Raw genomic sequence first — 12409 nt, forward strand, 5'->3', positions numbered from 1 at the left:
AATGTAATGGGGTTCTGCATGTGCTCCTCTATGCCGCTTCCATCGTTGGTGGTGGGGTCCGCCACGCACAAGAAGGGAAATAGAGCCATGTATGTAGTAAACTGTCAATATGAATAAACATTTACAAAAACAAATAAAAATAATAACTCCACCCCCTCAAGGGACCAAGAAAAAACATTAAATCAATGGATCAAACGAATCAGAGCGAAGACGAGGAGAATTCTGGATGTTGGGGAAAAAGATGCCGTTTGAATTAAATTCCAGTATTTGTGTATTCACCCGTTACAGACGGACTTTAAAATGGATGTTGACTTTGAATTCTAGATCCAGTCGGACATCAACATAGACGACATTAAAGGTGAACGTGTGCGGTTTTAGAGTCGATTGTTCACAGTAATTAGACGATGGCGTTGTTTGTTTCTCTCCATTGTACAAGTTGTTTAATAACATTTACTCTTTAAATGAGATATTAAAAAGTTTAAAGTACGGACTACGTACTTAGAGATCAGAACAGACGACCTGCATCTTCCTCCTTTTAAAGAACAGATCACCAAGAAACAAAACTGAACAGGGACGTTCATATTTTAATGACAACCTTTACATACACGCCTCACACAAGACAAAGGGTTTGATCATAAATTAATAACGACAGTAAAAAGTTTGGCGCTGTACTGACAAGACATTTATTCCCAATTGCATAATGGACTGAAAGCGATAAAGCCTCCCAGGTGCAAGGAGTCTGATCTCCGCTGATCATTTAAACACCAAATCAATATGAGAATCCAGCGTGCGATCGACGAGATGATTCAACAATTCACGCGTGAATGAAGGACTTGGAGCTGATTTGGGGTCAGGGGAAGCTCCAGACAACACTTTATTGATCCCGGGGGAAATTCAGGAAAGCTTTTTATTTTCAGTAAATCAATTTAACAGGATTCAGCGTTTCACCGCCATGACAAAAACACAGACGTCCACACGCAGCCTCGTTTCACACACTCCTCCGTTTGTCGTGAACCTCAATCCACTAAACATGATTTTGTGATAAATAGTCGTTTCCGAGCCGCGAGCCCAACTTCCTGAACAACAAACACGTCTTCAGAGGATCCAACGCCCAGACCGCTATTTTAAACGTCCCGGTCTTTCTCCCGACGATGCCTGGAGCTCCTGAACGTCTCTGCACGGTGTCAGTCAGCCTCCGGGCCCCGCCGCCCCGGGCCCCGCCGCCCCGGGCCCCGCCGCCCCGGGCCCCGCCGCCCCGGGCCCACTCTCCTTATCGTCCAGCGCTCTCCCTCGCTCTTCTTCACCGGAAGTACTTGGCCCAGAGGGCGGCGGCCATGTCCCGGCACGGCCTGTCGGAGCCGGAGCGCAGCGCCGGGATGCCGCAGAGCCTCCGGAAACCAGGCGAGCGCAGGACGAGGTTGTGGCCCAGACCCACGACGCTGGAGCTGAGCCAGTACAGGGCCATGGACTGGAGGAGGAGGAGGAGGAGGAGGAGGAGGAGGAGGAGGAGGAGGAGGAGGAGAGGAGGTTAAAAGGTGTTTTCATGTACTAGCCTCCCAGTTCCAGCTCTGAGCAATCAGGGGAGGAGGTCCAGAACTGGGGGAGGAGCCGAGATCCGGCCCGACCTCGGTCAAGGTGCATTAGAACCGAGGGAACGTAGAAGAGCTGCCACCCCAAAAAGTCAAACAGTAACTCACAGCGAAGGGTTGAAAATAACGAGAGGAATAGACGTTGGAAGAAGGAAAAACAAAAAGGAGGAGTTTGACTCCATTACAATGTATTTATGAAAAACATCTGCTGAGAGTAGAACAAAGGGACATTTTACGGTGGATAAAGATCTTTAATCTCACCACATTCAAAACAAACAGCCATTTGATCTGGGTGCTGGTCGGCTGAACCAGGACTCATTTCTGCCTCCGTACAAAACTCTATCGTTCAAGGATCAGACGCAGAGCTCGTCTGGATGGAGAGTGATGGAGGAGGAGACACAACAAGCTGCTGATAAGACGCTAAACCCTGCTGCACACACACACACACACACACACACACACACACACACACACACACACACACACACACACACACACACACACACACACACACACACACACACACTGAAAGTCTGCCGGTATCATATTTCATATTTTTAACATCTTTTCAAATAACAATTCTTCAAACTCAATGTTACAGATCTTTGGTCAAATCATTTGTTACAGGGGGCTCGGCCTGAGGGAGGAGGTTATGAATCACAGGGTCCTATGAACTGTTATTAGAGCCGTTTCCTTGAGGTCAGAAAGATTAGATAGTGCAAGATAAGAGTCGGGTTCAGAGGAACGTCGACCGATGCAGAACAACTTGACTCATTTCGACAAAAACAAATATGTGAAGAGATAAAAGCAGACAAAGCTGTTGAAATGACGACCTCATCGATTCAGACGCAATCACCTGATTCAAGACGCGACGCCGGCGCCTCATCCTCCCTCTCACAACACCTCATCATCCAGCAGCACTTTGTGTTCATGTGTCAAAATGTGGACGGCAAGAATGCAAGTGTCTGGAAACTATGCAGGCATGTGTGTGCATGTTAGGGTTTAGTCCTCCTTTCACACACACACACACACACACACACACACACACACACACACACACACACACACACACACACACACACACACACACACACACACACACACACACACACACACACACACAAAGTAAACACAATTGTTTATATACATTCCTAAGTTTAATCTTAACACATATTTGTACATGTTTAAGTAACATGATACATATACACTCAAAATACCAAGACAAGTACACACACACACGCACACACACAAGCACACACATGCACACGCACACACACTCTCTTACCGAGGGAACCGTGGCCGCTATGGGGATCATCAGGACGGAGATTCCTCGGATCATGTTGGTCACAGACTTCTGGAAGCGAGACACCTCCAACCGCTGAGCAGCGAACACCTGAGAAGGAGCAGAGAGGGTGGAGGAGCCTTCAACCTGCTTCACATTCCAGTCACAAAGTTTTCAGTTTGTAAAAACGCTGGAAGTCAAAGCAGTAAAATAAACAGTTCGTCCATAGAAGCTCCTAGAAACAGTGGCTCCCAGCATCTCATCATATGGGGAGCTGAAGCTGATTGGCTGAACAAGCAGAAGACAGAAGTAGAAGGTTCCCTGCTCATTTAGAGCTGCCGCTGGCAGGTGACGTGCTGCTCCAGGTGACGTGCTGCTCCAGGTGACGTGCTGCTCCAGGTGACGTGCTGCTCCAGGTGACACAGAGGAAGGTGAGCCGGTCACTCTGCAACAGACTGATCATTCCCCAACATCTGAGCAGCATCGGGGGATGTTCACTCAGATAAAAGTAGAAACAGGAAATAAAGCTTTTGTCTCAACACACGGAGCTTCATCTTTGTTGAGGTTGTCGGCCCCCCCAGACAAAGAGAAAGTTAAAAATCAGTGAAGTGAAGTTGTTCTGGGACGAGGTGCTGGAGAAACCAACTCAAGTCTTTGGAAATTCCTTGAATCCAGACAATGAAGAATTATCATTTTTCCTTTTTCACAATCACAGCGGCAAAATAATCATTTTGTAGTAAAAAAACACTGAACGTGAATTAGGCTTCATGTCTTTTGTCTTCACGTCGTTTGTCTTCATGTCTTTTGTCTTCATGTCTTCTTGCTGGTTTTATACAACAAATACAAATAAGAGGAAGTGGCCTGGATGACTGCACCAGATGCGAGCGGCTGCCTGCGCTGTGGCTGAATCTGACCAAGTTTAACTTTGAATGTTCTCACGATATTTAATTTAATAAAATAATATAACAAATGCTTTTTAACACGATGATGTCTATTTTTAACAGCTGCACTATCAGGCAGCTTGTTTTTTTCCCCTCCTCTGAATCAGCAGCTTCCAGAAGAGGGAACATCTGCGCTGTTCGCCAGCTTTCATCTCCATCTTCAGAAGACTTTGTGTGATGGTGACGTCGGTCTCTCAGGTCGACGCCCCACGACACGAGAATCCTTCCAGAGTTTTCCTTTGAGCGTTGACGTCTCCTCTTATCTTAGTTTTACCTCCTTTCTCTCTCACCTCCACGATGAACAGGTTGATCAGTCCGAGCGACACCGGGAGGATCCAGGTGTGATCGGGCAGCGTCAGGTCAGAGAACCACAGAGCGCCCCCTGCTGACAGCTCAGAATGCAGCGCTGGCAGAGAGGAGAGAGAGAGAGAGAGAGAGAGAGGCATGACTAACAAACAGGAAAACTGATCGACTTGACACCATGGAATCCAAACAAAGATCAAAGTGACTTGAATTGCAATCTGTCACGACCTGGGTTCACCTGGACACCAGGTAGAAGGAGGAACCAGCTTCATGTCGCATGTTTAAATACAGATCTGCGCATGGAGTCAGAGCGGCGGCCTCGTACCGGCTCCAGCGTGCGAGGCGCCCAGGCTCATGTTCCTCAACGCCAGCGAAAGGCAGAGCCACATGGGGAGCTGCACCCAGACCAGCAGGGTGGCCTTGAACGGGTGGCAGTTGTCCCTGACGTAGAGCTCGGACACGATGCGACGTAGGTTCTTCTTGAACTGGAAGCTGAGGGAGAGAGCGCAGCAACATACCACAAAACGATGAGAAGGAACCTCCGACAAGACTTAGAACTAAACCAAGTTTACTATGGATAAAAATATGAATCATAGAGCTGTCTTTTTATCAAATAGTTTGATTGATTCCGCAATAATATTTCCATTAAAATTTAAGGGGAACTTCAAAACAACGTCAGAAATGTCGAAATTTCTCTATCGGTTCAGTCGAGGGAAATGAACTGCCTCCCTGAATATACTGTATATGGTCTGATGTTCAGTGCCAATAAATGGCTTCTTCTTCAACAGGTAAGCATGTAATATATATTTTATCATGTGCCTTGACTATAGTGGAAAATAAATTAACAAAAACGACAAATTGTTAATTGCTCTTATTTGTACAACAGTTGCATGTACTAAAATGTGACGATTGTGACGTCTCTAATGAACAATACGGCGATCCTCCAAGGAACTGTGTGAACCATCTCACCAACTTCCTAAAACCCCTTCATGCTTGGTCACCGCGGTCCCTCACACGCCCACTGCCGAAAAACTCTAATTCCATGTTGTTGTAAAACTTCCCTCGTGCAGTTTTAAAACAGAGGCTGTGATGTTGCTTCACGTTCATCTCCAGTGTCTCCATAGAGAGATGTTGTGTTTTTACTAAAACCGGGCAAAATGCCAAACACAAGCACACTCCTTTTCCCAGCAGAGGAAAGAGGTCAAAGGTCGTTGCTTGAGAAGTAAGTGGAAGGTCTCGTGTACTTCTGCCCAGTTTAGGACAAACAGGATGTCAGCGTTTATGTCCACTGCCCAGATTTACCGTCAACCTAGAGAATCTGAACAACACAGAGTGCTCTTTTGGGTTCCATTTAAACACTTAACATAGAAAACGATTCTCAATATTTTGCATTTTGGGGGATTTGTATGAGCTGGACCTGGTTCAGAACAGTACCTTACTGCAGTTCTTGGTGAAACTTATCACAAAGTAAACTCTGATACAGGCATCAGGTCCAGTACTGTGCAAATGTATTACTAGTAGAAATACTCAAAATAAATACCTAAACCAGATATAACTTGACGTCACTGCATCGAGTTTGTGTTTTGTTTTGGAACGCACTTAGAATCTATCGGTACATCTGATTTTTATTAAACAAAACAGTTAACCATTCCATTAGGGAAAATGGGAAAAACACAAAATTCTAATTCGGTGATTATTAATAACCCAATTATTGTAAATTAAATACAATAATGGAAAACTTTGCATAGGAGCCGAGCCGGTGAGTACTCAGACTGTGCATACTACCAACCGGCAGTGATTCTCCGTCCAGCCGCGCTCCTTCCCTCGCACCGACACTTCATATCGCAGCCTCTTCGCCAGCTCTGCCACCTCCGTCTGGAGCGCCTCAACCTGGCTGGAGGCAACCCTTCACGTTACCACAGTGACGACAGAGACTTTCAGATTGAAATGGTGAAAACAAGTCTCCTGATGGAGCAACTTCACTGTTCAGATGTTTGGCTCCTACATCAACTCTGACATCAACAGGTAGTCATGCAGTTTATTGCACTACACACAAAAAAACATGCATCAATACTGTCAATTTCAAGTTCCGAAAAACCTAAGAAATATAGTTTTAACAAATATAACTTTTTTTTTTTTTTTAATTGATCTTATTTTATTTTCCATGAATAATACATGTGTGAGAGCGTGGGAGAAATCCGGATGCATCAGATCCTGTGAGAGGTGGAGTAAGGCAGAAGGAAAATAGACCCAGTTGGACTGAGGGATGGAAAATAAAGAGACTTGATAAGGAAACGTCCTGTGGGAGGTTTGCTAGATGCCAGACATAGTTTCACAAGCTCTGCAGATAAACACCAGGAACTGCTTTATATCGATTCACATTTAAACTTAAGGTCTATTAAATTTGGATGTAAACGCCATTAAAATCTGAAATAATAATAAAAGCTACAAATGTTACACTGTACAATAGCATAATTAAAGTTATTTCCATAGCTTTCTAGATAGTTAAATAAATTCAACATAAAAAATGTGAAAAAATGTGTTTGGTTCACAGTTGATCTTTTTCCATTTTTTTAGCTCCGCAATCACACTGAGCTGTAGCCCTATGCTGCCCCCTGCTGCTAATAAGGCAGTAACACGCTTTCACAGGAGGGAGATCACGCTCAACAAATACATTTGGAAATGTAGAACTTTACATACTTTATCTTTTTAATAAAAATTGTATTTTATATATATATATATATATATATATATATATATATATATATATATATTTTATTGCCCACTGCTATACAACATAATTTTCCTCCAGGGATGAATAAAGTATCTACCGATATCTATGATATGCGGTGAGCAGCCAGGATGAACACAGACCTTTGCAAGGATGAGCATCTGATAGGCTCCCAGAGGCAGTGTGATGAAGGTCCTCAGAGCCAGTGTGGTGCACATGATGCTCGCCCACCATGGCAGCCCTGTCGTCTCCTGGCTACTGATCAACAGCTGCTCGGTCAGATGGACGAGGCTCGAGTCCGCTAGGCTGGAGTACCACCCTGCTCCGTAGCCACCGCCACCCGAGGAAAGCCGCACGTGTACAGTCTGAGGGAGGAGAGGGTGGAGTCCGGGCGTAGCAGCTCCAGGTCTGTGCTGTGGTTTGTGGAAGCAGGTGACTGGAGACGAGCTGAGGCCTCGGGCAAGGACTGTTAGCGAGCCAGGTTTAATCATCACAGCTGTCCTAACGTACAACATGGTTGTATGTGGTTGCTGAAAATACAGAAACAAGACGAAACATAACATCATCTGACTTTTGGTCATTTATATACTCCATCTCTATATACTCTATCTTTGCTTTTTTCTAATTGTATCGCCAATTAGGCCAATTAGGCCCTCCAGGCTAGTGCCTATTGGCACTAGCGTGGAGGGCCCTGAACGGTATGTCAAGAGTGTGGTGCTCCAATCTCCCTCGACACATAAAGCTGAGCCTATTCCACGCCACTGTGGAGTCTGTCCTCCTGTATGGCTGCGAAAGCTGGACTCTGACACCCACCCTGCAGAAGTCCCTGGATGGGTGCTACACCAGAATGCTACGAGCTGTTCTGAATGTGGACCAGAACATCCACATTACCAACAAGGACCTGTAGGGCAACTGCCAAGGCTCAGCAAGAAGGTAGCATCTAGGAGGATGAGGCTGGCCAGCCACTGCCACAGACATCGGGAGCTCCCGGCCAGCAGGCTGGTCCTATGGGAACCAACGCACGGGCATCGATCGTGAGGACGTTCAGCGCTAACGTATGTGGACGTCTTGAAGAAGGATGCGGGAGCTGAAAGCTCTTTGGAGCTGGCCGGGTGTATGGAGAACCGGAAGGATTGGAGACTCCGATGGAAGCTCGTCTGAGGACGACCGAGAGAGAGATCGCCTGTTTTTCCGTTGTATAGTAAACAAAACCACAAATTCCTTTCCTTTTCAAGTCAAGGCAAAACATGAGTCAAAGCTCTCGGCTTACTATTTGAAATACTGCCCTCAAAGTGACTGAAACTATGCAATATCAGATACAAGTGGACATAATTAGTTTTCCTTGCAGGGTGGAAGGGCTCACTCCTCACTGGGTGAGGAGCTCACAGAGCCAACGCTCCACATTGTGAAGAGCCAGTTTAAGTTCAAGAGATTATTTGTCACATACACACACACACACACACACACACACACACACACATATACATATACATATATATATATATATATATATATATCATACATATTATGCAGCGAAATGTCATGACACCCAGTGATTACGCATAATAAGCTCTATACACTCTAAAAATAATATAATATGTAATGAAATGTGCGTAATCGACACGAGTTGAGGTGATTCAGGCATCTGGTAGGGATGCAAATATGCCTGCACTTTGGAGTTGTCCCAGGCATCACTGGAGGGATTCAATCACCCGACCGGCCTGAGAACACCCGAGGATCCTCCCGTGAGGAGCTTAAAGAAGGGACCTTGGAAAAAAGAGGCCTGTGCTGCTACAGTATCTACCCCTCCACAACCCTGCCCTGGATACGCTGTATTAAGAGCTGTATGAATAGATTTATATGGAGGCACCAGCATATACGGCACGATTCATTGCACTCAATAACTAACCATTCATCCAATTCAGCAAATATGTTAACCGGTATTAATAGAACACATTGCTTACATTTTAGCATCGCTGTTCACTTGATATCGGCTACGTGGCAACACAAAAGGAAAGGCAAAGAAAGATATAACGATCAGTCACCATAAATATATATAATAGCAGTAAAGTGAAATTGACATGAAACTGAAGGGCACAATGAGAGGTGTGGTCCAACACAGATTGATGGAAACAATCAGCTCAGGCTGACACAGGCTGACATCATGTACAGTCATGTTCACATTTCTCTTGTTAGTCACAATGCAATTCTCAAAGGCTGGAGCACTGAAAAAACAAGGCACGAACTAATTACAGGTTAAGGAGAGTAAGGTCAGTACCAGGACACCGACGGGGCAGAAGATAAATACTCACTGAGCCGCAAAGGGAAATAAAAAAAAACCCTGAAGGTATAAAAACTCTTCTTCCGCGTCCAGCGCTGTTTTACAGGGAGCGCGTTGCCTCCTTCACGTCCGCTTGGCGCGACGGATCAGCGGTCGCACGAAAGTGACGTGATCACGTCGCTGGACAGGTGTTTTTTGTTGTTTCTCTTTTCAGCAATTTCTACGAGATTGAAAGTCTTCAGGTTGAAGTTACCAATTTAATGTTTTTAAAAATAAACGGGGTCGCAATTTCGAATCAAACATGTTATATTCAGAATTATGAAGATTTATGTTAGTTAATATAGACACAATTGAATGACTTAATGTCAGTTTGTGTGGACGAACTGGCTAAACTATACTGAGCAATTGTTTTTTTTTTTATTAATAATAATGAAAATATCGAACTCTTATAGCAACACGCGTCACTGGGAACGTGAAGAGATGAGCCGCCTTCAACCTTTTAAAACCAAATCCACCTCCAGCTCGTCATGTTGTTTTTAATGTTATTTGTCGATGTCGACATTGTTCGCCTCCTCCCTCGGAACGTTGCTCTGAAAACACAGGACGGACGGAAGCCGAAGCAGCGTTTCAATGCGGCTCCTTCCCCCGTCACCTCGTCGCACGGATGTGACGTCACCACGCTAGCGGTCAGTCCGGTATGTTTCTGCGGGACAACGGACACGGGACACGGGACAACGGACACGGGACACGGGACACGGGACACGGGACAACGGACACGGGACACGGGACACGGGACGGTCTCACACGGGTTCGTGTTTCGCTTCTGGGGGCGGACGGAGGAAACAAATGTCACCGAAGCACTGGACCCTCATGTGCGGGATAAAAGGTCCAAAAAGGTCGTTCGCTTCCAAGCGTTCGATATGGTCTAAACGGCGCCACCTGCTGGACACCACTGGGCGTTGCATCTATATGAAGTCACAGCTTCATCCGTCATGTTGTTTAATAAAGACAATAGATAGAAATGTGACATCGTGCATATGTTTTTAAATATGAATAATATAATATAGTATAATATATAATTAATAATACCTTAATATCACACGGTAGGTGATTGAAAGTTGGTTGCGCCGCAGACCTCATTTTGATTTCAGGGAAACAGATTCGACACGGATTTTGTACCGTTTTACAATTCCAAGGTATTGACGTCAATTCCTTCATATTCGCAGCATTTCGACGGTTTCTGCCTTTTTAAATATATATACATTGGGAAATTGAAACAACACATTCAGCAGCATAGAACCTTGAGATTCCCTCTACAGGGAATGTTATTGTCACAGTGTTAATCTGCGTTAAGCCAGTGTAAAAGAGACGGGGCTGCCGAGGATTATCCATCATCTTAATTACCGTCAGTAGTTGTGCTAAATCGGTTGGATACCGTTACAGCTGCTTGACCTAGTGCTGTTTATTTGTTCAACTACCAGAAACATGTACAGAGGGTAGTATAGTTGTTAATATACAGTATTATTAGCTTGTAACATACATCTAGTGTCGAATGTGCCGCGCTGTTATCAGCGCTATACTCCCCAGCGCCGTCTGGTGACGACCGCAACATTATAGAAAAAGAGAAGAATGTCCCCAGATCTGGAGGCTTCCAGGGGCAGTGGGCGGAGCATGACGGCGTGGTCTGCGGGGGCCGCCCCTCCCCGCCCCGCCCCGCTCCTCCCCTCCCCGCTCCTCCCCGCCCCGCCCCGCCCCGCCCCGCTCCTCCCCTCCCCGCCCCGCCCCGCTCCTCCCCGCCCCGCCCCGCTCCTCCCCGCCCCGCCCCGCTCCTCCCCGCCCCTCCCCGCCCCGCCCCGCCCCGCCCCGCTCCTCCCCTCCCCGCTCCTCCCCGCCCCGCCCCGCTCCTCCCCGCCCCGCCCCGCTCCTCCCCGCCCCGCCCCGCTCCTCCCCGCCCCGCCCCGCCCCTCCCCGCCCCGCCCCGCTCCTCCCCTCCCCGCTCCTCCCCGCCCCGCCCCGCCCCGCTCCTCCCCTCCCCGCTCCTCCCCGCTCCTCCCCGCCCCGCCCCGCTCCTCCCCGCCCCGCCCCGCTCCTCCCCGCCCCGCTCCTCCCCGCTCCTCCCCGCCCCATGTGACCCCCAATGACCATATTTTCCTGTATATATTTATTTGTTTGTATTTTCCCTTCCCATCATCTCCCACCTCTTAGCGTTTCACGGTGTGTTCAGAGGCTGCTCAAACACCGGCCCCAAGACCCCAGCCCCCCCGGGTGGTGGTGGGATTTTAGCCGCCGGGCTGTAGAGTCTAGGCGCCCCCCCCCCCCCCCCCCCCCCCCGAAAAGTGGAATTGTGAGTTTCTGGAGCCTCGGTTCTGCCGTGACCGCTCAGCTCCAGAGTGGCTTCCTGATGTGGGCTCCTTGTGCGATTCTGAAATCCCAGAGTTCAGTCAAGATTTAACGCTACATCAATACAATTTAGAGAAATGTTTTGGTCAATTGAGACCTTGAATGGTAACGATCATTCCTCAGCAAATTATTTTCAATTATTGGTCTTCAACTCCCAGCGATTCTCAGATAATACTCAAAATGATCCTCACAATCACATTAGTGACTGAACCCCCCCCGTGTGTGTGTGTGTGTGTGTGTGTGTGTGTGTGTGTGTGTGTGTGTGTGTGTGTGTGTGTGTGTGTGTGTGTGTGTGTGTGTGTGTGTGTGTGTGTGACCCTGATCCAAGCTCGTCCTCGTGACTCAGATCCAGCAAAACCCGACAACAAAGTCAGCATTCAACACAATACGCTGCTCAGCACCATGTCGCGGTTCAATGGACAAAGTATTTACTGAATCATCAATCACATTCTGGTACTCTACTGAAACTGTACTGGTACTTTACCGGTACTTTACTGAAACTTAACTCGAGCTTTACTAACATAACACTCAGATACAAGTAAAATCACTGGTGTATATATTTATTTGTTTGTATTTTCCCTTCCCATCATCTCCCACCTCTTAGCGTTTCTAAGGAATATCATGAGAATTATTATTATTATTATTATTTTTTTAATTATTTTTATTATTTTTTATTTTTATTTTATTTCGATCAGTGCGCTACCAGTGACGCAGGCGTCAGTATGAATACCGTGCCAAGATGGCGGCGGCGTGCCCGCGTCTGGAGCACTGGGGGGGGGCGGCTGGGTTTCTCAATCTGTGGTTCCTCGCTCTGCTGTCGGACCAGCTAAGCCCCGCCCCCGCCCCTCCTCCTCCTCCTCCTCCCGGTCCCAGCCTGTCCCG

General features: G+C 47.0%; 1 protein-coding gene across 2 annotated transcripts; it reads right to left on the reverse strand.

Annotated features, from left to right (window-relative positions):
* Positions 1-639: 639 nt before the first annotated feature.
* Positions 640-9266, reverse strand: cox18 (cytochrome c oxidase assembly factor COX18). Of its 2 annotated transcripts, none has more exons than XM_080008637.1 (7): positions 9159-9266; positions 6990-7376; positions 5905-6005; positions 4441-4607; positions 4103-4218; positions 2875-2982; positions 640-1468 (listed from the first exon to the last, which is right to left on the reverse strand). In XM_080008637.1, the coding sequence occupies exons 2-7, from the start codon at positions 7359-7361 to the stop codon at positions 1301-1303; spliced, it is 1032 nt and encodes a 343-aa protein (XP_079864763.1). In that variant the 5' UTR covers positions 7362-7376; positions 9159-9266; the 3' UTR covers positions 640-1300. The 2 variants fall into 2 exon arrangements, with proteins under 2 accessions (XP_079864763.1, XP_079864764.1); XM_080008638.1 differs by lacking the exon at positions 640-1468 and adding an exon at positions 2490-2600.
* Positions 9267-12409: the final 3143 nt, after the last annotated feature.

This window comes from Zeus faber (assembly GCF_960531495.2).
Source record: "Zeus faber genome assembly, chromosome: 10".
Classification (NCBI taxonomy): domain Eukaryota; kingdom Metazoa; phylum Chordata; class Actinopteri; order Zeiformes; family Zeidae; genus Zeus; species Zeus faber.